Source organism: Phyllostomus discolor, chromosome 1 (genome assembly GCF_004126475.2).
Source record: "Phyllostomus discolor isolate MPI-MPIP mPhyDis1 chromosome 1, mPhyDis1.pri.v3, whole genome shotgun sequence".
In the NCBI taxonomy this organism is placed as follows: Eukaryota; Metazoa; Chordata; class Mammalia; order Chiroptera; family Phyllostomidae; genus Phyllostomus; species Phyllostomus discolor.
The window spans coordinates 54,636,063-54,660,989 of record NC_040903.2 but is presented as its reverse complement, the minus strand read 5'-3'; the positions used below and the strand labels follow the sequence as shown (position 1 = coordinate 54,660,989).

At 45.7% G+C, this 24,927-nt stretch overlaps 1 protein-coding gene across 6 annotated transcripts in view; it reads right to left on the bottom strand.

Moving 5' to 3' along the window:
- Nucleotides 1–9,990: 9,990 nt before the first annotated feature.
- Nucleotides 9,991–24,927, bottom strand: part of ZNF438 (zinc finger protein 438) — a 170,434-nt gene continuing 155,497 nt past the window's right edge. For 4 of the 6 annotated variants that reach the window (XM_036022658.1, XM_036022667.1, XM_028507951.2 and 1 more), the window contains 2 exons: nucleotides 12,081–13,839; nucleotides 9,991–10,951 (listed from right to left, as the gene is read on the bottom strand). In XM_036022658.1, coding sequence (XP_035878551.1) covers nucleotides 10,336–10,951; nucleotides 12,081–13,828 — 2,364 coding nt within the window. In that variant the 5' untranslated portion in view covers nucleotides 13,829–13,839 and the 3' untranslated portion in view covers nucleotides 9,991–10,335. Of the gene's footprint in view, nucleotides 10,952–12,080; nucleotides 13,840–19,919; nucleotides 21,079–23,153; nucleotides 23,164–24,014; nucleotides 24,022–24,927 lie in introns of those variants that run through there. The other 2 variants (XM_036022682.1, XM_036022649.1) reach the window with 2 other exon arrangements.

The window sequence follows — 24,927 nt, the reverse complement described above, 5'->3', positions numbered from 1 at the left end:
TACTAACTGCACTGCTTTCAAATGCAGGTGAGTCCCAACAGTAAAGTTCAATTCCAAATTTCCCTGCACTAATCAATCACGGTCAGCAATCGTCCGGGGGCCTGTGCCACCACCTCACAGGAGGTCGACCCAGCCAGAGCCCATCCTGGGCTCATTTTTTCAGCGGGTGACGTTTTCTACTTAAGAGGAGAGAACGCCCATTTATTTCAGAGAAGAATGGGCCTTTGCCTTGGTGTTCAAGACATGTTATTTTCAGTTGCTTAGCAAGGCCATTACTTTTACATCCGAAACACATAAATAGCTTGGTTCACACATTTAATTGCTTTGACTGGTCTGGAGCGGGACCCTGTGGGTCACCTGTGCTGCACATAGGGCCTGCCTTTGTGTAACTAGCTGGCTACCCAGGTCCCTGAAAGAAGCAGCTCAAGGCTCCGGAGACTGAGGTGCACAACTTTCTCAGGAAACCAGAGACATCAGTGGGGCTCCTCGCCCTCCAGAGTCGCCAATCCCAACACACATTCAGTGGACTCCCATCCAGCCTGCGTTTCACTTAGGAGAACTGGGCTGCCGGTGCTCCAGGGCAAGCTGGGGGAAAGGACACAGTTTCAGTGGTGGGGCCGTGCCAGAGGGGAGGGATGGCTCTGCAGCTCCCCACCTGTGGGTGTGAGGCCCCCACTTTCGTCCTGGGATCGTGCAGGTTGAATGGATCCCTTTATAAATTTCGTTCTGCACCCCCCCCCCCTCCCATAATTACGAGTACTGTAAACCTGGCTCCTGCACCTGTCCTGTGGGTGAGACTGCAGTGACATCACTGTACTCTGAGCATCCCTCCACAGGACTGTGTTCTCAAAGCCCGGGGCCCGGGGCTGCGAGGGCTGGGGTCAGTTTGACAACTTCCAGGTTTGCCTTCTTCATGGGGAACAGAACTCAACCCCTCAGAGGACGGGGCTCCGCTTTGCACTTATTTGTGTGGCGCACAACATGACGAGAAACAGAACCATGCTTCCACAGCGTGGGGAGCAGCTCCTGTTTGGCATCTCAGGGCATCCGGGCTGCATATCAGGGTGTGTGGTTGTGGGGAGGTGGGGAGTGTGGAATGAGGGCGTGCCTGGAGGGAAAAGTGACACCTCTGGTGGTGACAGCCCAGGAAGGAGCTCCAGGTGTGGACAGCTCACCCAGGTAGGGAAGGGCAGGCACAAGGGCAGGTGTGTGGGCTGTGGGGAGGCCGAGTCCTGCATGGCCTCCCACAGAGCTGGACTCATGCTTGGGCAGGATGAGGATAAACAAGGAATAAAAGATCACTGTAAAAAATCGAGGGCTACCTCTCAGTTTGGAGCCCAACAAAAAGCTGTCACTGTTTGAGGAGGTGGGCTTAGACTTGTGTGGTTCAAGCAGAAGAGCAGCTGAGGCCTCCGAGGGAATGGCTCCACCCTCAGGACCAAGCGAGGGTCGTCAAAGGAACCACTGTGCATTCAGAGAGGTGGGGAGGCAAGCAGAGCTGAGGGGCGTGGCGGGGTGGCCAGCCGCTGTCACCGTAGAGAAGGCAGGAGCAGCTGGGCCGGGCGTGGGGAAGAAGGCCCGTCCTAAGTGGGACTGCAGGGCCGGAGAGAAGTTATTTCAGCCGTGTTCCCTGGATGGGGCATGTAAACCCACAGTTACACAGCAAATGCAGGCGGGGGGCCCGTGGAGTTTGAGGTGGGATTTTTGGCATGCTTTAGATTCAAGACTTTTCGGGGGTTGTTAATCCTTTCTGAGTCCTGTTTTAATGGTCTTGTAGAAGAATTGTCCATTTAAGACATTTTCTCAAGGAAAATATTGTGATGACTTAAAAGCTTGCTGTATTGGCACCGATGTTGGGGGCACTTAGCAGGAAATCAGCAGGTCCTGGCGAAGGACTGGATGCAGCTGACTGCAGTGCTGCCTGGTGTGAAAGGTTTCATTCAAACCTCATGGTGTGGCAGGGCTGGCTCCCTTGACCCAAGGCCGATGCAGCCTGAGCAGATGACAGCTCCGAGCACAACGCAGAGAACGGGAGCAGTCAGCCTGCTTTCCTGCCACAGGGCTGATCGCTCAGACTTCAGGAGGAGAGCTAGTGCTTTCTGCCGCCTCTGTCCGCTCTGCCATCAGCTGCCATTCAGAGGTTTCTTCCCTAAGTTAAAAGACTTAAGGCTGGAGTGTGCCTAAGGTCTTCCTGAACCTACCTGAATCTACTTGTTACTCCAGAAGGCTTTTTGCTCTTTCTGTAGGATTGCTGGTGAGGACCCGGCAGCCCCAGACACTCTCTCCTCCCAGGAGAGGGCAAGGTTTGGGTCTGAGTAGCACGGTTTTCTCCGGATGATCTCAGTTCTTTAGCAAACTGCCCAGTTTTGGCGCCCAGAGCTTTCCCTCCAGGGCTGGCGAACAAGAAGGCCAGTCAGTGCCCATGACAGCCATGGGTTTGGGGATGTGCAAGCTTCCCAGCTGCCTTGGCCTGAACTCCCCAGCGAATCCCACAGGACCCAGAAATGCACGAGTCCCTTGTGAAACTGGCATGAGCTTGCCCTCTTCAAAAACAAAGGCTCTCAGCATTTTAACAATTGTTGTAATGCTTGTCTTCCATATGAGATGATAAGCATGTTGGAAGTGGTATTTCAGTGCACTCATGAAAATCAAAGCAAAATGAAAACATTCCATGGTTGGCTAACAGGGCCAGTTCCCTTCTCTGCTGGTGCCTTTCGTTATCCATGACAGGGCCGAATGCCGCTCTCCCACTCATGTGCAAGTGGAGACACACAGCCGAGCAGCCCATCTGACTGACAGCCGGGAGGTCTTCCCCAGCCAGTGCCGCCCTGGGCTGGGCCAGGCCAGGCTGGCCCTGCAGGCCGGGGACCCCACAGTGGGCGGCGTGCTGGGTGTGTGGCTCTCCACGGAGTGCGAGCACTCACGAGCGAGCAGTGTGTTGGTTTGGGAATCTCCTTGGAGGACCCCTGAATAGTTCCATAAACACTTCTTTTTGGCAACTTGGGACAGACTTAAGCTGCTATAAAAAGGGAACCAGACCTATTTTTTTTTTAAGCCAACACACTAAAATTGAAAAAGAGGGATCTCTGAGAAATCCACATAGGAGAATGTGAAGTAACGAGGTGTTGCCTTTGAGTGGTTTAGGCCAAGTGACAGCTAAGTGAAAGGCAGGCTTTCCTCCTCCCAGTGGCCTGGGTGTCTGTTATGGAAGGGGCAGTTGGCAATCGTTTGCCTCAATTAGAGACTTGGTCTAATTGTAGAATCACTCCCTGGAGAGGGGATGGGAGGGCAAAGATCACTCTGAAGTCCAAGAGGTCTTTCTTTGACCATGTCCTTCATTGTGACCCAGTTGCGCTGCAGGCCTGGTGAGCAGCAGAGAATTCGACAGGAAAGGGAGGCTGTGAGGAGGAGGACAAAGGGGTCCTACCCACCCACTTGGAACGCTGGCCAGACCGGGCTCCCAGCTAGGAGAGGAGAAGGGGCTTGGGAGGAGGCTAGAGGAAGACCACTGGTGCCAGTAGGGCCAGAATTTGCACCTTCTTCAGGGGCCTCCATTTCTGCCACATCATTTTATGAGAATTAGGATGAAAAATGAGAGACAAGTCAAATCCAACCCAAATCCAAAAGAATGAACAAACTCTAGTCAAGTGAAACTTTGAAAAGGGGTTTTAAAACCCAGTGGCTTACTGGGGTGAGCCCTCAGCTGGGCAGCAATGTCTCTTGGTTCCGAAGTAATGGCTTTGACTTCTTCTAGAAGGGCACTCAAAAGCCACGCAGGGCCAGGCCATTACCAGACAGGCACTGAAAGGCCTGCCCTCAGGCCAAAGGGCATCTGAAATTCCCACTATTAGTCCTCCCTTTGGCTTCCAGCCACCCTTCAAAAGGCCTATAAAATGCAAAAATATGTGGGGGAGGGGTGAGAGTCCCCATCAAGCCCAGGACAGCAGGAACCTGAGGGGCTGAAAGCCCAGGAGAGACATGCTGAGCTCGGGAGGTGTCAGAAAGTCTAAGGTCTGCAGCATTTCAGATTGTGTTTGCTCCTTTAGTGAGTCAAGAAGCCAATTTAGTGTGGGGTAGCGAGGACAAAAACAAAGGCATTAGAACACAACCTATCTATCATAAGGCATGTGAATTATTATGTACACTGTATTATCCTTTGTATGAACTCAGCCTTTTGTCCTGATGGCAGGTCTGTCTGTGTCTGTTAGGTGTGCATGTGTGTCCTGTGTTGAAGAGACGTCTCTGTCACCTTGGCCATTGTCTGCATGGGACTGTCAGGCAGCAGGGCTCAGCTGAGGACGTGCGTGGCCACCAGAGCTGAGGGGGTGAGACCAATTTTGCCTTCTTCACTGTGTTGCTGAGGCCTTCCTGAACAGTAACAGCACAGTGACAGCTTCATCCAGGAAAGCCATTTTTTCAATTGAAAAAAAAATGCACTAAAAAATTCCCATAATAAAAAAGTGTTATTCCTTCCCATCTTCCAGAAGCAACCTTCCAGAAATCGTCCATGAATATACAAGCACACCTTTGTCCCTCTCGCCCGCCCTTTCTACAAAGCAATTGAGAGCATGCTGAACATTAGTCTGCAGCTTGCTTCCTTCACATCACACAATCTCAGCACATCAAGGGCTACTTCAGCTTTTACATGCAACTTGGTATTCCAGTGCATGGTGTGCTGTGATTTTTAAAAACCGTTCTGAGGGACACTGAAGTTCACCTGGTCTCTCGCTTCTGTAAACAAGGCTGCAGGGGACATCCTCATGCGCTGGTCTGTGCACGGGTGCAGTCATGTCTACGAACACATTCCTAGAAGCAGCGTTCCTGGGTCAAAATGTCTGCATTTTAGGTGTTTGACAGACACTGTCAAATATTGTTTGTTCCAATAAGGTTGTACCAAAATATCAATGGTATTTTGTTGCCTGTTCAGGGCCCTTCTTTGAGGAGAGCAGGGCTGGACTAAGATGGCATCAGTCCTGTCAGCCAAGAGGCCATGTTTAGAGGACATGCCGTAGAGCAGTGGCTCAGAGGGATGACGCGGCCCCTGGAGCACACGCAGCACGGCGCGGTGGACAACACATGCTTATCTGGAGGGTGACACCACCCTCAGCGCGTCACAGGAGAGCGACATAATCAAGGTGTGCATATCAAGGTGGCACAAAACCTGTTGATCCAAGGCTGATGAGCTGAGAGACGCTCTGCTGCTCCTGCCCACCCCGCTCCGGGCGACTGTGGACCTGTCAGAGACTCCACCTTGCAAGACACTGACCAGCTGCCTCCAGGTCCCCGACCTGATCTGGACTCTTACTCCCCCGTTCTCTTGTGGGATGTTATTGCTGACTGTTTCTGAGAGATTATTGTCATTATTGGGTTATTCTTATTATTATTGGGTTATTATAGGTTTGGATTGAACCTGCATCAATAAAATCTGAGTGAACGACACAGTCACCTGTGCTGACTCACTGTCATTCCTTGGGGCTGACGTTGCCTGTAGGGTAGGCGGCCCTATAAGCCGCAGCTCTGGTCCCTGACAAAGGCTGGAGGCTGCCTTACAGATAAGGAAGACTATAGTGTGGATACTTGGAAGTTCGATCGCTCTCGACACCCCTGCTGTAACAGAGCCCACTGGGCCTGCTACCACCAAAAAGCTCCTCGTGCCCCACCCTGACACAGTACTTCCACCCTCCTGCTCCTCCCTCCCCGGGGCCTGTTACCTCAAGAAGCAGTAAATACTACAGAAAAGACTTTGTCTTCTTGGATATTTTCACTTTCCTTGGGTGTAAACACAGTCAGAAAGGCTTGTTTCAATGAAAGCCCTATGTACAATTTAACTGTGCTTTAATTTGGATTAGACTAGGGAAAGACCATTTTTAGTGTCCTAAGAACACACTCTGAAATATTACTTCCAGATCCAGCCAGAGCTTTGGGATGGTTATGCAGCTCATATGTTCGAGCAACCTGGATCTCTTCCATGGCCAAGTTTTTGTAGTAAGATCTGCATTACAACTCAGGCAGTAATCAGGTCAAGTTCAAAGCTCTGTTTTTCCAAGTGCCTATAGAACTGCTGGTGGTCTCCTTACAACTCCTAGGTGGAGATTATACTCACATTTAATGTCAGAAGGTAAAATCTTTTCTTTTTTAAATAGTGCTTGATTTGATTTTGAATAGTGCTGTTTGATTCATCAAAAATAATCTATTACAATGCTAATAGTTTGCAGTTTTGTTGTTGAAACACACCAAAAGAGGCAATGTTGTCACCCCGTCATAGGTGCACTCTTCACTTCTCCACTAACCAGGAGTTGGAAGCAACTCTGAAAATGAGAGCAACATTCATTAAACAAGCAAACCCACCAACCTGTTTAGCTTCACATCGAAATCAGAAACAAGTAATCTTAGCTTCTCTTTCAGCTGTCACATTTGGTTTCCTTCAACAGATAACGATTTTTTCCTAGGGTTAGGCAACACATTGAAACATTTTCACACTTCAGAGTATGGAAAATGTGATGTACTGCTAAGCTAATGTCTGCATACCAAACACAAATTTAAAATGTGCTTGCAAAACCATGCTTATAGTTAGTTTTCATATGGGGATACACCATGACTGTGACGAAATATGATAAACACTAAACATTTCACCTCCAAAAGGAACATTCCTGAAGAGGTGGATATCGTTAAAATGGATATTGGATTGCACCACAAGCCTAGATAAGCTGCCGATTGTCAGGAAAGTCAGTTACACAGTTGAAGCGAACAATCTGTTCTGCTAAATCATCTGTACCAGGGCATTTTCTATCAGACTCGGCAAAAAGGGGAGACTATAAACTACATGCCTAACAAAACATGTCAGCAGTCTGAATGGAGCAAACGAGTCCAGATCTGAGAATTCTAATAAATAAATGAAGTCGAGCATTTATTGCCAACGACCGTGTCACTGGGGCCACAGAACGCTGGAGCCGTGCAGCTGGGGGGCGGGCGTGTGGAGCCGGGGCGGCACTGGACGGCGCCCAGGCTTTATTATTTATGGCGTGCTGATGAAGAGACAACTTTCCATATGAGGAACAGCTTAACAGAGGAACAGTCAAGCTGAACCAGGAAGAGAGCCAGAGAAAGAGCGAGAAACAAAAGGGGACATGAATAAAAATGACAGCTAATAAAACAATACAAATCTAAAATGCTGTAACTTTCAGAAATAATTTAGGGCCAAAGGAAAAGAAAAAAGAAATCTCATTTTGCTGGCCTTGCGACAATTTTCCAAGAAGCACAAGACATTAAGCAAAATGAGTGTGCAGAATTTAAGACCTATTTGTCTCTATGCCTTTCTAGCTCTGTTTGATTGTTCCTAAAGCTCGATTTGTTCATACACAGGGAAGTGGCAATTTTGTTTGTATTTAGCTAATATATCTATTTTTTAAGAAATATATATGGAGCACTATTCCATGTCAGGTGCTGGACGCTCTGGGGCTACGTGCTCAGCCAAGACACAGCTCCTGTCCTCAAGAGACTTATGACCTACTGTGGGCAGCAGGAAAGACCATGGTCAAGCTCAGGACACTGGGACAGGCACTGTGATGAGCTAGGCCAGGGCCTCTGAACCGCACGGAGGAGCAGCCTCGGGGGTTGGGGGGGTGACTCCAGGCCCACAGTGGAGCCTGGGATGGACACAAATCAGTGAGCTGTGCTTTCTATATGATTAGACACTTACCAAACTGCCACACAATCCAAATCTGTTCAAGAATTAAAATATACTTTTTATACAAAGATGAAGTATCTGTGGTTCTAGTAGTTTCATCCTTACATTCTGGACTTGAGGCTCACCGCTTGCTGTGTCAAATGACTTTTTTATGGTGTAACAGACCTCCTCTTTCGAGTCTGACCTAAGGCACAGCATTAGCCACTAGTTACTGCGTGGCCCACCTGTGGCAGTCACTGCGTTTGTGCTGAACCATGCTTCACAACCACGCCTGGAGGTGGGGCTGTCACAGGCATCCTACAGACCAGGGACTGGAGCCGCAGGAAGGTGACTCTCTCCAGGGCCCGTGGAGTAGGCGTCATAGCGCTCCGCCCCTCGCGGCCCTTGGGCCCAGCAGGCAGGTTAGGACCTCGCGAACAACCCGTCTGCACCCAAGGAGGGCATATCCATGAAGACCCACTGGCTTCACTGTTCCCAAAAGTCTCTTTAGCGGAATCACTCCCTCTTTTCTTCTCATCTTTTCCCACCATTCTCACGGAAACAGTGCTACTATACCAATAAGGGCAGACATTTCTTACGTTAGTTGACTTTGTAACACAGGGAAGTGTTTCTAGAGCGGAGAGCTGTAACAAACCTTTTAGAGGATGAGGTGTGGCGTGGGGGGCACACTCCCCTCCCTCCCCTGCAGATGGATGCTCCGGTGAGCCAGGGAGCCAGCCACATGTCCTGACTTCTGCTCTCTGCTGCGTTCCTAGCTCTCCACTTCTTTCCAAAGGCGGTCTATGCCCTCTCGGCCTTGCCCGTGCTGTAAGAATAGGCGTGGGACATTGGCTACAGGTGGGGGTCTCCGTGACTTTGCGGACTTCAGATTTTCCTCTTGCCCTCACACCTTCACCTCCGTACACACCCCAGACCCACTCTCCTGCTGTTAACCAACTGCTATTTCGGAAATACTGCTTAGTATCTGAAGACTGAGCAGTTTAATGCATTATTTTATAGTTTCAATTCAAACAGTATTCTAGGTAGAGCCCAGTTTTTAGTGTTTTTAAGACCAATCTTCCTAAAACAAACTAGGTAATGCACTGAATGGTAAAGCTGTTTCATGAATAACCCAGTTCTAAAAAGATCTAAGAGTGGAGGTCTAATATCTCTCAGAACCTGGGTAGCATGGAATCAGTCGATAAACCACAGCAAAATTTTTCAGATATTTCCATTCCTACCCTCTTATTTCCAAATCTGTAATAATTTGCAAAAAGCCAATGACTGAATTTTCCCTTTTCGTAGCATTTGAAACAAAGCACATCTATGAGCATTTGCTTTTAAAATCAGACATTAAAAATATGACTTAAGACCCATTAGCTTATCAATTAGAATGTAGTCCTTCCTCTGTTTCAGTATCTTCCTTTAGCACAGAAAAATGTTATGCCGATGTCCTGGCCACACTGCAGGCAAGGGGGCTGGCCCTGAGCACTGCGCTTTCATCTAAAGGCTGAAATTTCAGTAGGATGAGCACTCAAGTTCCATTTCAAGAAAATATTTTTGCAGCCAGGATGGCCAGAAACTTCAAACAGCAACTTTTCTGATTTGAGGTAATTTCCCAGGAATTTAAGAGGCAATCATTTACTCTTGACTTCTAAAGAAAACCTGGGCTTGAATAGCACAGTTGTGTCTAAAATCGATCATTTAGCAACAACCCACTGAAGTTACTTGGGAGCAGCTGAGACACCTAGACATCTGGACTGAACTATCTAGTTTGCTTCCCAGGCTGTAAACTTTCTGGCCTGAAAATGACTTTTTAGCAAAAAAGTGAAATATTTTATTAGCTGAAGTACTAAAAAAAACTTGATTATGTTGATATGAAACTCTACAGCTGTGAAACTTACATCTAATCTTCAAGGCAATGTGCATTTAAGAAAATAGAATTTTAGGCCCTGGCTGGGTAGCTAAGCTGGTTACAACATTGTCCCCAATACACCAAGGTTATGGGTTCGATCCCCAGTCAGGGCACATATAAGAATAAAACAATGAATGCATGTGGAACAAAAAATTGATGTTTCTCTCTCTCAATCAATCAATAAAAAAATAAAAATAGAATTAAAAAAACTGAGTCCTGAAAATATGGATTTTAAATTATTTTAGATGAGAACCTTATTAAACACACTGCTCTATAGGATATTCAATTAAACAAGAGAATTTAAAAATAATATTAATATAGTTGGGACAAATAATTCTGTCACCTGGAAATTTTCAATTTTGTCGACCTACTTAGACAGAAAACATTTGAACAAAAGGTCATGCACACACATACTCGAGCACATGTTTTTACTGGAAACGGTCTCTGCAGAACAGCCTAAAATCCTGTACATCTCAATCTCTAAATTCCGATCTCTTTATTTATTCTCAAAAAAATTCTAAGACATGAACAGTTAGTATATAGAATTTTAAAATAAAACTGCATACAGTTAGAAAAATATGCATCATCAAGGGCATATATTTAATAAGAAAATAACATTATGTACAAAAATCACTTCTGCTTATTATTGCTGCTCCCAACGTGTTTGATTTTATCACTGAGCACCACCACACAGCCAGAAGTTGGAGGGAACGGTGGTGCAAAACTCTCTCTACCCTCCTGTGGCCCCAGCAGTTCATTTCCCTGTTTTCCCGGGAAGCTCCACGCCGCCCTGGTGAGAGAACACCTTCAGAATCTTCCAGAGCCTGGGAGCATCCTCGCAATTGTGCCCTTGTTCCCAGTGCAGGAGGAGGTCCTCTTTCTTCCCAAGGGTCCGTGCACAGAGGATGCAGTTAAAACCTGACTGCAGCTGGAGGGGTGCTGAGTGTGGGCTGGGACACGCGGGGCTCTGGGGGGCTTCTCCTGGTCCGCTGGGTCCAGGCCGGGCTCCTTCATCTTCTGTGAGTGTTTCCACGTCACCCTGACGATGAAGGCAGAGTTGTCTTTTCAATTTAGGAGATGCAGGTACCTTCTCGTCGGAGGGACAGGGCTTCTGCAGCAGTGTCCTTCTCTCGGGATGCTGCCTCCAGGAAGGAGCAGCTTGTTGAGCCCGTTCCTGTGGAGCTGCCTGGCTCCCGGGGGAGAGCTCCTCTTGGAGCCTGCCCTGAATTTCCTCTCCGTGAACACAAAGTAGGTGAAACTTGATTTCGGCGAAAGACTGGGCGGTGATCTGGCAGCGGCCACACTTGATCTGCAATTTGACTTCATCTGCCTGGTTTAGGAGGAGGTCTTCTTCGGGGCTGGACTTGTCCCTGAAAAGGGGGAAATACTCAATATAAAATTGCACTGGAAAAACAGCATTGGAACTTTTCCTTTTTTAGGCTCCGAACCATCCAAGACCTAAAACACACCTGCTGATGAGAAGCACGAAGCTGATGAGTTAGATGGAGGGAGCCCAGGAAGGCTGTCATCAGGGGCCACGTGACCCTAACGGTCACTCCTGCATGGGGCCACACACTTCTGAAGCTACCAGGGGCATTCAGGCATCGCCCCCAGGGGGGCCTACTAGTCTGGGTGACCACAGGAACAGGCGGCATCAGCGCGAGTCTGGTGGCACCCAGGGAGGCGCTCCAGGATCACGCTGGGTTTGGCTGACAGTGCCTGTCCCACTCCACCCGCTGCTGCCATCGCCAGCCTTGAACACCAAGTACAGTCTGGACATTTTACCTAAAATTCAAAATGGAATACAGTAAAACAATGGCAGGGGCCAGAAAATCCAGTGTGGGAAATGGTTCACTTCCACGGTGCCCGTGAGGATTCAGTTTAGTGAGACTCCCTGGCGGACTTGTTGCTGTAGGAGAGCCCCGCCTACCAGGCTTACGGCTGGCTTAGCCCGTTTGTTTACAAGGCCAGCGAGCAGGACCTGCAAATCGGAATCCCGGAGGAAGAAGTTAATGTGCCAGAAGGGAAAAACAGGGCTAATGCAGAGGGTTTGAGGTCAGGACACCATGGGGTCTGGTCGCACCGTGCCGCCACCATGGGTTATGTGATGTTCTGGAGTAAAGGACGCTGTTTAGGCATAAATTCTGTGAACACCATTTTGGGGAAACGACTTGTGAAGAGCACCAGGAGCTATATACAATACTTAATATTTCACATGTCAGATACAAAAATAATATGTCACCGGACTGTCCCCAGCACATCTCGGGCAGGCATTTGTGGCCTGGCTTCCAGGGGCTGGTGTCGTCATAAATCACGACTGATCAGAAACCAGTGAGAAATGAGATTATTCTTCACAGAACAAGAGGAAAGAGGTAGCTGTCCCACAAAATCTTAATCTGAGAGATGTTTTACGAAGTTATCTTTCTGAACATGAAACCTTAGCCTGTCCCCACAATCCACACAGGCCGCCCCACCAGGCTTCCGCTCCTCGGCACCCACCTCTGCACAGCCGCCTCCCTGTCTCTGCTCTTCGGCGCGTCCCCCGGCGGCAGTTCGCTGGGGGCGGACTCGGTGCTGATGACGACCCTGTGCACTTCCTTCAGGTGGCCAAAGTAGACTCTGACGTGACCGAACACCTTTGCACAAAACTCACAGCACACGAGTTTCCTCGGGCGGTTCTCACCGTGGTGAAGCTTCACGTGTGAGCTCAGGCTGCCGGAACGGACGTACGTCTTGCGACAGATCCGACAGCTGTAAGGCCGTCGGTTCGTGTGTGTGTTCATGTGGTCTTGAAGGTGCTGCTTGAACTGGAAGTGGTGGTTACAGACGGGACATCGGTGCCAAGGCTTCTTGATGCCAGAGAACCCATTTCTACGTGCAGAGCTGGGCCTAGGGGAAGAAGAGCTGTTGTCCTGCTTGCAGCCGAGATATTTAGGAGGGAGAGAATGACTTAACAGAAGGTCCTGTCCTGGGCCACCGGGCCTTTGGGACTGTAGCACAGCGGCAGGAGAAGCCAGGGGAGTCACAGTGGGCGTGGGCGTGATGACGACAGGTTTGGGCATAATGCTACGGTATTTTTTCATAGCTCCAGGTTTTTGGTCTCTGGATTGTTGCGGGTCATTTTTTATTCTTTTACATTTCCTCCTTTCCTCCTGAAATGACAAGATCTCATCTGGTACCTTCAGTTTCCTTCCTTTTCTCTTTGCTGCCCCGCCATTCAGTTTTGCTTTGTGGTTGAGATCCAGTTTGGTGGCTGAACAAAAGGCACTTTCACAGGGACTCTGCTTCAACACCTGCGGAACAGACACCTTCGTGGCCATTCTGGCGGCTACGTCAGAGCCTTCTGTGATGGTGGATGTCTTGTCGCAGTCGACCCTGAGCCCAGGTGAAGAAAGGTCTACAGTGTTAACGTCTGACTCATTTTTATAAGCCTCTGTTGTTTTCGTTCTAGAGTAGGGTAGGATTGGCAGTTTACCTTTGGAGGCCGAGGGCATCAACTGAAGCGCACTGCCAAAAATGGCTGGTGATAACCTGATCGTGCCTTTTGCAAGATCAAGTGGTTCTTTATGTTTTTCACTGGCAGCAACAGAAGGTTTACTGGATGTTTCTTTGCTTGCAAAGTTTTCTTTCCCTGAAATCTTCAAGAGGCCCTGCTTGGCAGAGGGCTCCTCTGGAGTGGATGATGTTGGGGTGTCAGGACGGTTCAGCTGTCCATGGTCACCGGTCAGTGCGTCCACGCCGATGCCGGCCGGGGCTGGGTTCAGTGACGGCACTGGCTCGGGTGGGCTGGGACGGGGAGGGGGCTCGGAGCGGTCAGGGGGGGAAGGGGACGTTTGGGTTTGGGCAGGAAGTTTGCTACAGCCACTCTCAGAGGAGCTCCGGATCGAGTTCTTGGTTGATCCTTTGTTATTTCTTGGGGGTTGGTATCGAGGAATCGGCAGTTTAAGGTTTTCGGGCAGGGACAGTCTGCGTTTCTGGACTGGCTGAGCTGAGGCAATGTGAGGCAATGCCACGAGAGAAAATGTCCCCTCCGGGCCAGCAACCTGCATCAGAGCATAATTCTGGGTGGGCACCCCCAGCGGTGTGGAGCTGACGGGAGGGCCTGGAGTCACCTGATCGGAGAGTGATGACGAGTGGCCTGACAGCACTCTGGACGTTAGGACTTTGGGAACAATTTTTGGTGCAATGGTCCTAAATTGACTCTTATTCTGCAAACCTCTGCCACTCTGTATTGTTCCAGAAGGCATGACTGATTCACCTGCAATGACATTACAATGCAAAAAGTCACCTTGATATAGTTGTGCTGTTGTTGAGAGTGGACATTAAGCATCTCATCATGTACTCTGCCTAGAAGGCATCCCTAGACCCACGCCTACTCTTCTAGGCAAGCTCCTGTGTTCTTTAGCATCCAGTGTGAAGGTGGGTGCCTGCCTACCTTTCCCAAGGATCAATTATTATTCTCCTTTAAAGTTCCATAGCTCCTATATAAGTAATGTTTGCTACTTCACATAATAATTTATCTGTTTTTGTGTCTCTACTGCTAAACAGAGCTTCTTGAGAGCTGGGACTCTGTCCTGCTCAACTTTACCCCACTAGGTCCATCCCCCCCATTACCCCAACTCCCATGCGTCTTCACAGGCTGGCGCCACCCCCCTGCTGTCCTGCTCTCCTGAGCTGGCCATCCCTCTGGTCTGTTCTACTGTGTATTTTACTTATTTTATATACACGTCTTGTTGTTCCTATAAACCTTAGGCTTTGTGAGGGTAAAGTGATATTTAATTCATCTTGATATTTCCCCCTGTATCTTCAGTATGAAACAAATGTTTCTTGTATCACACTCATTTTTCACTGACTTTCAGGACACACCATTTGACCCCTTGGCAGTGTGACTGGTTTTGCACAGTGGATGAATTCCAGACTGAATGCTAGCTTTGTGGCTGTTTCCCCATGTGACTTGTGAATTTCTTCTCACACCTTTCAAACTGTTTATGTGTGCTTTTGCAATTAAATCACCAGTATTAAAAAAGCTGATTTGACACCTTAAAAATGTTGAAGAAAAACAAAAAGATAGAAAGTGATAGGTAAAGATACAGAGACAACATAAAAAATACACAAACTCACACAAAAAGCACCTCCTAGGACACTTAGGAACAGTTTTAACTAACAGAATACCACTTCATCCTGCCCCGGTTTGTTACAACTGAACACCAATTACTACCACTCTAAGAAAATAATTCAGGAAACATGTCACTGAGCTGCTTCTAAGGATGGAATCGTCTGTTTTATTCCTGAGGCCGCAGGGTTGTGAGGCCCGGCTGCAGATCAGTCTCCCATTCCCAAGTGCCTCGTTTCAGGCAGGCTTCGCCCCAACTCACACGAGCTGGGTCCCTACACGACTCTGGGGCCTGGCTGCGACAGGCCCACAGTCCCTTTTCTAAAATCTTAGGGGCACAATATATCCTGGAATTTCTACTTACTAATTTTTAAAAAGTCATAAGGTACACAACTAAGTGTTACATAATACCCAACAGAGTCTGCAGAGCACCCCAAATTAAGCCTGTTACCACTTCTGTAGCCAAATATATAAACGAGTGAGTAGTCACAAAGTGGGGCAAATGAAGATTTCTAAATAGTTTTAGTTCAGGTTTTGCCTCTGGATGAGTTTTGGTATCCAATTTTTGATAACATTTTTTGTTTTCAGAGCTTTTTAGATTTTGGAGTTATGAACAGAGGCGTGAAGAATTATTTGTTCAGGGTTACCAAGGATACAAAGATGAACAGATAGTTTCTGCCCTAGGTAGCTGGAATCTAGTGAGAGAGACAATTAAAACATTTTTTAAAAAATCAACCTTGATTTTAATGTCTTCAGCTACTGAACTAACAATTTTAGCAGAAAGTTGATTTTTTTTTTCCAGTGAAAATGACATTCCTCACATGAACAAAACACAGAGTAATAGGAATAAGAAATGTATACTGACTAACTTATTTTATAAAGTAATCACTGTCTGGGAAAGAAAGAGAATGTTAAAAGCGCATTTCCTCTGGGGGCTTGCATTAGAACAAGAAGAGAAATCACCAGTGCTATGGTCTGGAAAACCCGCACACGGGTAAGTAAGTAGCCTGTCTTCCTTTCTAGCTTTGCTGCCACGAAGTTCATGGGTAAACGGATTAGTCAATCACCTGGCTATAGTCACCTAAATGGATCTGTGACATTTGCTTCTTCTTCCTATGTAAGTTATTTATTTTTTAGTGTTATTTTCAGGGCCTCGAAAGTTAAATAAATGTCTTTCATTTTAAGCCTCATCTCATCTTTTTGGAAGAAGTACCGAAGTTGCAAGTAAGTACATTAAATTGGGATTGTGAGGTTTTGCAAAAAGATTAAACTTATCAATAGCTTTGGTTACCTAGAGACAAAGTTTATTGATAGCTTTGGTTACCTAGAGACAAGGCTTGTTAAAAAATTACATTAACAACAATAATAACAGTCTTTGCATCTACACAACAGATCAGGGCGAGGAAGGAAAGAAGAGAAAACCCTGGGTCATTTATATCTAGTTCATACTCTTAATCGATTGAGCACAAAATATTTATAGCAAGAAGAGCTGGAAGAAAGGCTACTTTGTCCTTAGTCATACATCTTCTTGAAATAACATGCGACAATAATACATCAAAGCATAAGCCACATCACCTCACCTGACTGCCCTCAAACGTCCAGTGGCTCTTTATCTCAGAGCCAAAGCCGAAGTCCCTGCAATAGCCAACAAGGCCTCCTGCCATCTGGCTCCTGGGGACCTCTCTAAACTATTCCCTCCTCTCTAGCCACAGTGGCTTCTTTGCTGTTCCTTTACTGTGCCACACACTCATTTCCTCAGTCTCTGCACTTGCTCTCTCGGCTGAGCTCTTCTCTGACTACCTTATTTGGAACTTACCTGCATTCTGAACTCCCCAGCCCTCCGTTTCAGTTTCCTTGGCACACTGGCTCCACCCCAGGGACTACGTTATGGGCCCCGTGCCCCTGACAGTGCATTCCTGGAGGGCAGGGAGCTGGCTTATGTCTTTGGGGCCTAGAATAGCACTGGGCACGTGGTAGAAATGTAATAATTACTTGAATTTGTAAGTGGTAATAAAATGATTAATGGCTGAAATAAAGATTTAACAGATGGAATGTAAAACATTTTCTAAAAAATAAAAATTACTTAAAAGCAAACTTTAACATTTCCAAATGTTGAAAATTAAAAAAAAAGAAATGAGGCTATATCTCTGGAATATTGTTGTTGTTTGTTGTTTTAATTAAATTACACTTACTGCCAGAATAAGAAAATTAGTACCATGTTAAGAACCTTTAAAATCAAGGGGTGGGGGAGGCCAACCAACTAACTATCTGAGGAAATGAGAGAGAACAGTAAATTATGCTGCTGGGATACAAACTAAAATAGTCAAAGAAGTAAGCAAGCTCTGAAGAAGAAACTGCATTAAAGAAACACAGACATAGAGGGAAAAAGGGGGGCGGCGAGAGTGCAGAATGCAGAATCAACTAGAAATGGAAAAACTGAACCTCAGAGGCAGTGGATGGTAATGTCAACACGAAGAAGAGCAGAAATAACAAAGAATAGGAGATGCAGCTGAAGCCACAACCAGTGGTCAAGGTCAACTCAAAGTCTCTGAAGACTTAAGTTGGGCAGGGCCTTCCTCCTTTTCATGACCAAGTGTAAGAAAGAAAGCAACCTCCCGACAGGTAAGGTTTCCAGAAATGAACCATTCCAAAGGGAGTAAGCTAATTATGATGCTGTTGAAGTTAATGTGCTTTGATTGATCATCCAAAGTTTCCACATTATAATGGAAATAAAATCACACAGGAAGAGCAATGATATTCAAAGGAAAAGGAGGCAACTGTAGTCAGGTCCAGGAGCAAAGGAGACCCTCCGGGGTGATCCGTGGTCCCAGCAAAGGAGAATACTGATGAGGGAGCCTTCTGGGCAACTTGAAACGATGAAGTCCTAGGTGACAAATATGGTGCCTGTCAAACAGTTAGTTCTCCTTTAGTTCCCTGCAATTTAGAGAGGTGAGTATGATGGTAGACCAGTTTATCAGCTGGCTTCATGATCAATTATCATAAGCTTACCACAAGAAATCTGTGGGGTAAAAAGATAAGGGCTTATTGGGTAAATTTAACTTATGCAGGTTTACCTGATCTGTCAGAAGTGTGTGCAAGGGTGAGAGTCTTCATGAAGGTGTGTTGAGTTTCATTTCCTGGAATCAATAGGCAATAAGTGATAGGGAATGAAACTGATGCGTTAGAAGAAACACAAGATAGGAGAAAAAGGGCAAAGCCACAAAAATAGAAGAAAAACCAAACCAAACCGTTGGAATTCGTACATGTCTAGCAACAGGGTATTAACAGAATAATCATCCACCCATACAATGTAATACTATGCAGCAGTAAAAAAAAGTAAGTGATTTAGACTGATATGAAATACTCTCCAAGATGTGAGATTGACAGTATGCAGTCATCTGGATTTTAAAAAGATTGTGAGACACACACACACACAAAAATATATTCCTGTAAATGCATAGGATGTGAAAAGAAACAAAAGAAACTAGTGCTAGGTGGCCTTCGGGTGGGGACCCTGGGAGCACTAAGAGGTCAGGAGGAGACAGGTACTTATTTTGCACTGAATACTTTTTGTGCCTTCGTACAGGAGGTGCTTATAAATATTTGTTGAATGATGAAAGGAGTATGAAAGTTTACCTATCTGAATCTATTTTTAGAAAGGGTATCTTTTAGGCCAGCAATTTTCAACTGGTGAGACGCAAACATCTGTAAAACACGCAGTACCTGCCTATTCAGTCAGGGGCACTGGCCTCTTTTCCTTTAGACTGTCGAACAAAAGAATGACAATAGCCACAACAACGGCCATCTGGTGTGAGTGAATCATAATTATACCTATATATTTTTGTCAGATTGGCAAAAAATATTTTTTTTGGTGTGCCGCAGAATTTGTGCAGTTAGTTTGTGTGTGCCATGAGATGAAAAAGGTTGAAAATCGTTTTGGGATTTTCATGATGGGTGAGCGTGTGGGTGGGAACACACAACTACATCCAGATTACACACAGAAGTGTCTCCTGTTTTTTATTTTCCTTGTCTACTCAGTCACAGGAATTGCTAATGATAAGGGCATTGATCTGATGATCTTATGGGCAGTGCAAAGCCACCCCGAAAAGTCAGGCACCGAGGAGTGTCAGAGCTCATTACCTCCCAGGACAACTGGAGTCCGGAAAAGTGCTCCCCCAGACACTCGGCTCTTTAGGACGAACAAAGCAATCTGCAGTAAAGGTCAGTCATGCTACAATAACTACAGGCTCTTTTTTTTCTTTTTAAAACTTGAATAGGAGTTCTTAGAGAAGTTGAAAGTGCCAATTCAGTTTTTAAAACTCTAAAACAGCAAGACTGTTTGATTATAGGAAGTATTTCTTCACAATGTAGCTACAAGAGTGGTTTACTCTACCACACACTTACAAGGCCTTTCACACATGGTGACCAAAAAACTCTCACCTGTCACCTACTAAATTACAGATGTCGTAGACATGTGCACTAAATAATGAGAGGTAGAAAGTTCCACTGACATTCATAATTTCTGGAGATCCTGCAAAATTACCCATAATACAGTTTAAGAGACTCACAGGACGCTCAGGCTGTAAACATGGACTTTTATGAACTGAAAACATAAAAGGCTCACTCAGTAAAATTAATTTTGCAAAATTATACAATGTGAATACTTAATATCAGGATTTTAAATGTGGGCTTTTTAAATATATTAAGCATATGAAAAATAACTATTTTGAAAAGTGACATTTACAGAAACCGATCTAACTGTGGATTAAAGGGAAACAAATAGATATTGAGTCCTTACTGTGATCTAGAATCTGTGCTAGGTCTTTTAATTGACCCTCACCTAAACCCTGCACGTAAATATTTTGTTCCCCTTTTATAGATTAAGAAAAACAAGTCTTAAGGAAGTTAAATAATGTGCCAAAGTCCACACAGCCCAGATCTGTCCCTTTCCAACTTGAAGCAATGACCTTCCTCTCCTTCACGCTCCTCAAAAGGAGGAAAATTGTATACAGGTTGTCCTAATTCACTCTAAAATACAACATTATCTCTGAGTGTTTAGGGAAGAAAAAAAGAAATTTTGAAATGAAAATGGCTTGTCTGATCTCCCAACTTCAATTACCTTTAAATGATTCTTTCCAAAAGCCTACTTATTAGAAAGAATTCATGGAAAATTAGTAATCATTTGAAGGTAAAAGCAGGTTTTTAAAGTTGAACTTGCCACTTACTCTCCATAGGATTCTCACAAATCCAATAAGGTTGCCAGGCACTTGTTTGGGAAAAGTGCACCATGTGTCTTCCTCCTTTTCCTCCATCACCTCCAGAGAATTGGGTCTGATGGAGTTTGGCTGCGTGTCGGAGGCAGCAGGGGGAGAAGTGAGGGCTCAACGGTGCTAAGTGCCCACATCTGCGCCAGCCTGACCATCTGCTTCACAACACATCTGGCACAGATAATGTTACAGAGCGGTTCTTGGGGCAGGCAACAGCTGCAACGGCTCACTTCCTGATTTCCACGGGCAGAACCAAAGCCTCCTTTGTTCCTTTTGAGCAGAGTGGTTCCCGCTTGTGCCTTTGTCGGCATGGGCACAACTCCACGATCCCGTGCACTGGGGCCACAGGCCTACGCTCCGCAAGGAGTGGGAGCAGGGACAGACAGAGAGGCGTGTCCCTGCTCTTGAAACAGGCCCCAGGGATCCAGGAGCAAAACGAAAGTACTGCCAAGTTTTAGCCACGTCAAGAGCCGAAACTGTTAGGTGTTGTTTAAGTTTTAACTTTATTAAACTAAAAAGCCCTATTTTCAATTTTATTTGTTGGCGTCCCTTTTTCCCCTCCCACTTGGCTTTCAAATAATAAATTCTAGTTGGGGTTGAAACTGTTTCCCAGGATGGTCTTTGGTTAAAACAAATATGGTAAAAACCCCAGAGACATCTGAGATAAAAGAATTGCCTCATAACACAGGGGAGCTCAACTTAATTTTGTTGAAAACCCTATAAACACGTTTAGCTATTGCCTTCCCTCTCCCCAGGGCACTGCCCGGGCTCTGCAGCAACACAGTCAACAGGAGTTGATTGAGCACTGACTGTGGAGCGTGCGCTGTTAAACGTGCTGGCAGAGGCACAGTGCTCTTTTGTTTCCAGGGACACGGGATGCCAAATGCCATTTCTATCCCATGTATCTGCAGCACCAAGACCTCCTAGAGACGTTATGTCCAGGACCCACGTTTCAGGAAATCTGACCCTATACAAAAGAAATAAGCACATTCCCAAGTAGATGTCTTGTGTCCTCAGCCTAGGCTTCTCCATTCTTGGCACATGCCCGGCTCTGCTGACCTACGCTCTTAATGACTCCCTCTCCTCTGCCTCTGTAACAAGACTGGTGATATCCTGATCCTATTCAGCACTTATTCAGGCCTTTGAGAACTGCCTTTGAGATCCTGTCAGAACTTCTTCATTTCCTAGCACTTACCAATACTGTTTCTTAAACGTTATTCCAATGACAAGGCATATCAGGTTCAGTGCATACTTTATATGCATTATCATTTCATCTCCACAATAGGGAGATTAATTGGGAATTACTGAATTGGGAATTACTGTTATATGTACATTTTATAAAGATTTCAAAGCTGGTAAGTAACAGGCTGGACCTCAAACCTTAGCCCATTTTTGACTCTAAGGGCTCTTCCCACCTTGACATGCAGACTGTAAGCTATTATGCACAGTTATGGCCACTACCATCATCTCTAGTGGAAGATCATGGGTTTTGGGTTCAGATAGAGGTGCTTTCAGCTCCTGGTTCTGTCCTGTGGCTTGTGAAAGACACTCCCTGAGCCATACTGTTCTCAGTTATGAAGTGTGCATACTAATAGTTTCTGGCTACAAAGGTCTATCAGGATTACACGAGGAAGGCCCATGAAGAGCAGTGCCTACCTACCTCATGTTAGACACTCAGCACACATGAGTTTGCCACTTCCTCTTGCCAAAACGTATGAGGTTCCTGACATTTATTTTTAATGGGAAAACCCCCCACAAATACTGAATGCTAATCCTATGGAAATAGTACTGAATCCTTAAACTGGTGTTTCTTTTTTGAGAGAGAAATGAAAGAACGAGGGAAGAAATGGCTGTTACTTGTCGATAGTGTTCCCAGTAAATCTGTAAAGCACATTTTCCTTCCTGCCATTCTCCTGCTGCCCGCTGTGGCAGCTCAACCTTCCAGACACCTGATCCATCCTGTCAGGCTCCCTGATTCTCTGCCCCTCGTTTTCACAGCCCAGTTGACAAAGTGATAGTCAGGTGGACAATGGTAGTGAACAGGAATTAACATACGTGCATTTTAAGGAGCTGTTTTATGGGGAAAATCCTCCCTGCTTTTGTTTATATTGAATATTATCGACGTTGCTCTCAAACCTGCTGGGAAGAAAGCCTTCCCAGCAGCCTGTTTGTGAGCTGGGGACAAGCCCAGGGCCCAGTAGCCCTGTGAGGGACGGTGTCTAGGGTGGGCCTGGGGACAACTCTCAGGATGTCTGTGAGAGCAGTGCCACGAGACTTCTCAGAGCGGCAGCCAGACCTGTGGGCTCTCACCAAGGGTGGGGGTAGGGGCTTCTGAATCCTGAAAGCGCGTTCTGGTAGATCTCAGCATTTTGCTGAGGAAATCATCAAGAAATTGTTTAAGGTAATTGATTAACTGTATAATTAATGTCCCAAATGAAAAAAAAATAAAAAGGTTTAACACTTACAATACATTTTAATAATCCTCAATTTCAATCAATTTTCCCTTCATTTTAATCAAGCCCCCTTTTATCAGTCCTCATTTCTGGGAAGAACTGTTTTGATTTAAGGTGTTTCTGATGAAAAACAGTTGAAAACTCTATGAGAAATTTTTATTTTTAACATATTTAGAAAGTTGTTTAGCTTTAAAGCCAAGAATACTGTTACATGGACAAGATTTTATTCATTATTACAAAATAGTCATTTTGCATCTTTACTCAAATCTATGAATGGCCAAGTAGCATAACCCCATCCTATAATTATTTGTTGTTAATATTACTATAATTGTTACTATTCAGTTGAGTCATAGAGTTGAGGTTTAGAAGGCTTTGATAACTGAACTTCATCAAGGTAAAAACAGTAAATCACTTCATTTCATGTTCTAGCACCCATAACAAATACCTGTGCACACTTCTCCCAGGTCCTGCTGTTTGCTGAGTCAGCTGTTTCTCAATAAGACTGGTGAACATCGAAATATCTCCTGCAAACGAGCTTTAGTAAGCTGCATGAATGTCTCCAAGCAAGAAATCTTCCACCAACAAATTAAAAATGGGCCTCCTCGCCCTGGATGGTGTGGCTCAGTGGATTGAGCAGTGGCCTGCAAACCAAAGGGTCACTGGTTTGAGTCCCAGTCAGGGCACATGTCTGGATTGTGGGCCAGGTCCCCAGTTGGGGGTGTGTGAGAGGCAACCACACATTGATGTTTCTCTCTCTCTCTCTCTCTCTTTCTCCCTCCCTTTCTCTGGAAGTAAATAAATAAAATCATAAAATAAAGAAAGATGGGGAAAAATAAGTGTCTCTTTAAAATAAAATAAAAATGGACCCTCTCTTTTTGAAATCTCACCACCATCTCAATATCAGTTGGAAGAGTTGAGTATCTGGGATGACTAACAAGATGACTGCTGGCGAAGAAACCTTTTCCTTGGTGGGATAAAGGGAGAGTCAGGTTTCCACATCAACTCTGATGTGCAGTCATGTGGGCTAACTCAACCAGGATACGTGCCGCAGGCTGAAGGCTCTTGCCTTTGGTTGAAATACCATGATTGTGAACTACAGTAGTAAAAGAGCACCATGTTTCAACAGCAGTATAGTTGAAAGCAAGGGATAGAATCAAAATGACGTTCTTATTTTTACACTATAATTTCAAAAATGGATTTAGTTCATATGCAAAGTTGGCAAACTGCACTTTAAAAACTGAAGTACCTGTTCCTCCCTTTTATAGTATAGTTTTACAGATGTTTTATCTTCAGTTCTGATTTATCTTCAACTCACAGTGATTTATAACTTTTTTTTTTTACTGCAGGTTTTTTTATGCTTCAACTTTAATGCCAAATAGTTCGTGATTCATAAATACTAATGCGCAGGACTGTGTATATTCTTTTATGGCCATAAGTATTCCCTAAAACTCCTACTTTGTAAGTTTTTGTTTTTTGGGGGGTTTTTTTGACTGTTACTTATTTCTTTAATCAAGGCATATTTTACCTTAACATAAAGAGACCACCTACAATACTGAGACTTTGAAGAAAGTAAAGAAAAAGCAAGTGAAGCCCCAGGCACTGGCTGGTACTGAGACACCTGGATTTGCAGTAGTTACCTGTGGGGAGCTGTGTAGGCTGGCTGCAAATGAGTGAATAGCATAACAGATTCCAAGGTGCAGCTAATATAGTCGGATGCTAACATGACCTACTACAAAGAGCAAGGTCATCAGAGTTTAAAAGCTGTGGACTGCTTAGGAATCCTTTTCTTTTGAATTCTGCCCAGCTTCTTTTCCAGTATCTTTATTGTTCTTTGGATGACATCTACAGAACTTGGTTGAAGGAAATGTTTACTCTCAGCTACAGGTTAGGAATATGCAAGAGTTCACTCTCCATTTTCTCTGAGGTGGGGGGATTATGCAATTCATCTGTGCTCTCTTCTCTTTGAGGCTCTTCACATCAGGATGTGTGTGCATGTAGGCAGGTACTCCTGGTTCTGGGGCAGGCTTCATAGCTGACCATCTACAAACACTCCCAGCCAGCATACTGTGGGTTCACCCCGCTGCTGTCTTCCTGCAGTATCTCCCCCACTAGCTCCCCCATGTGCTCCACTCACACTGCTGGCTACCCAGTGCAGGAGAAGTCCAACCACTGTGAACCCTGGAGAACAGCGTAAACTTAAGGTTTCCAGTCTCCAACTGCCAACCTAACCCATTATCTGTTTCCTATCTGCAGGCTCCCTTCAGTTCTCTCAGGGGCTAGCCCAGGTCTCACTCCCCCCTTCACCTTTCCCCCATGGCCCTCTTCTCTTCTTGCCAATGATTTGGGGCATTAACCTTGCAATGGACTGAATGTCTGTGTTGTTCTCAAATTCATGTGTTGAATCCTCACCACCCGGTGTAGTGGTATCAGGAGGTGGAGCCTTTGGAAGGTCATGAGAATGGAGCCCTCATGAATGGGATCAGTGCCCTCATAAAAGGGACCCCAGCGAGCTC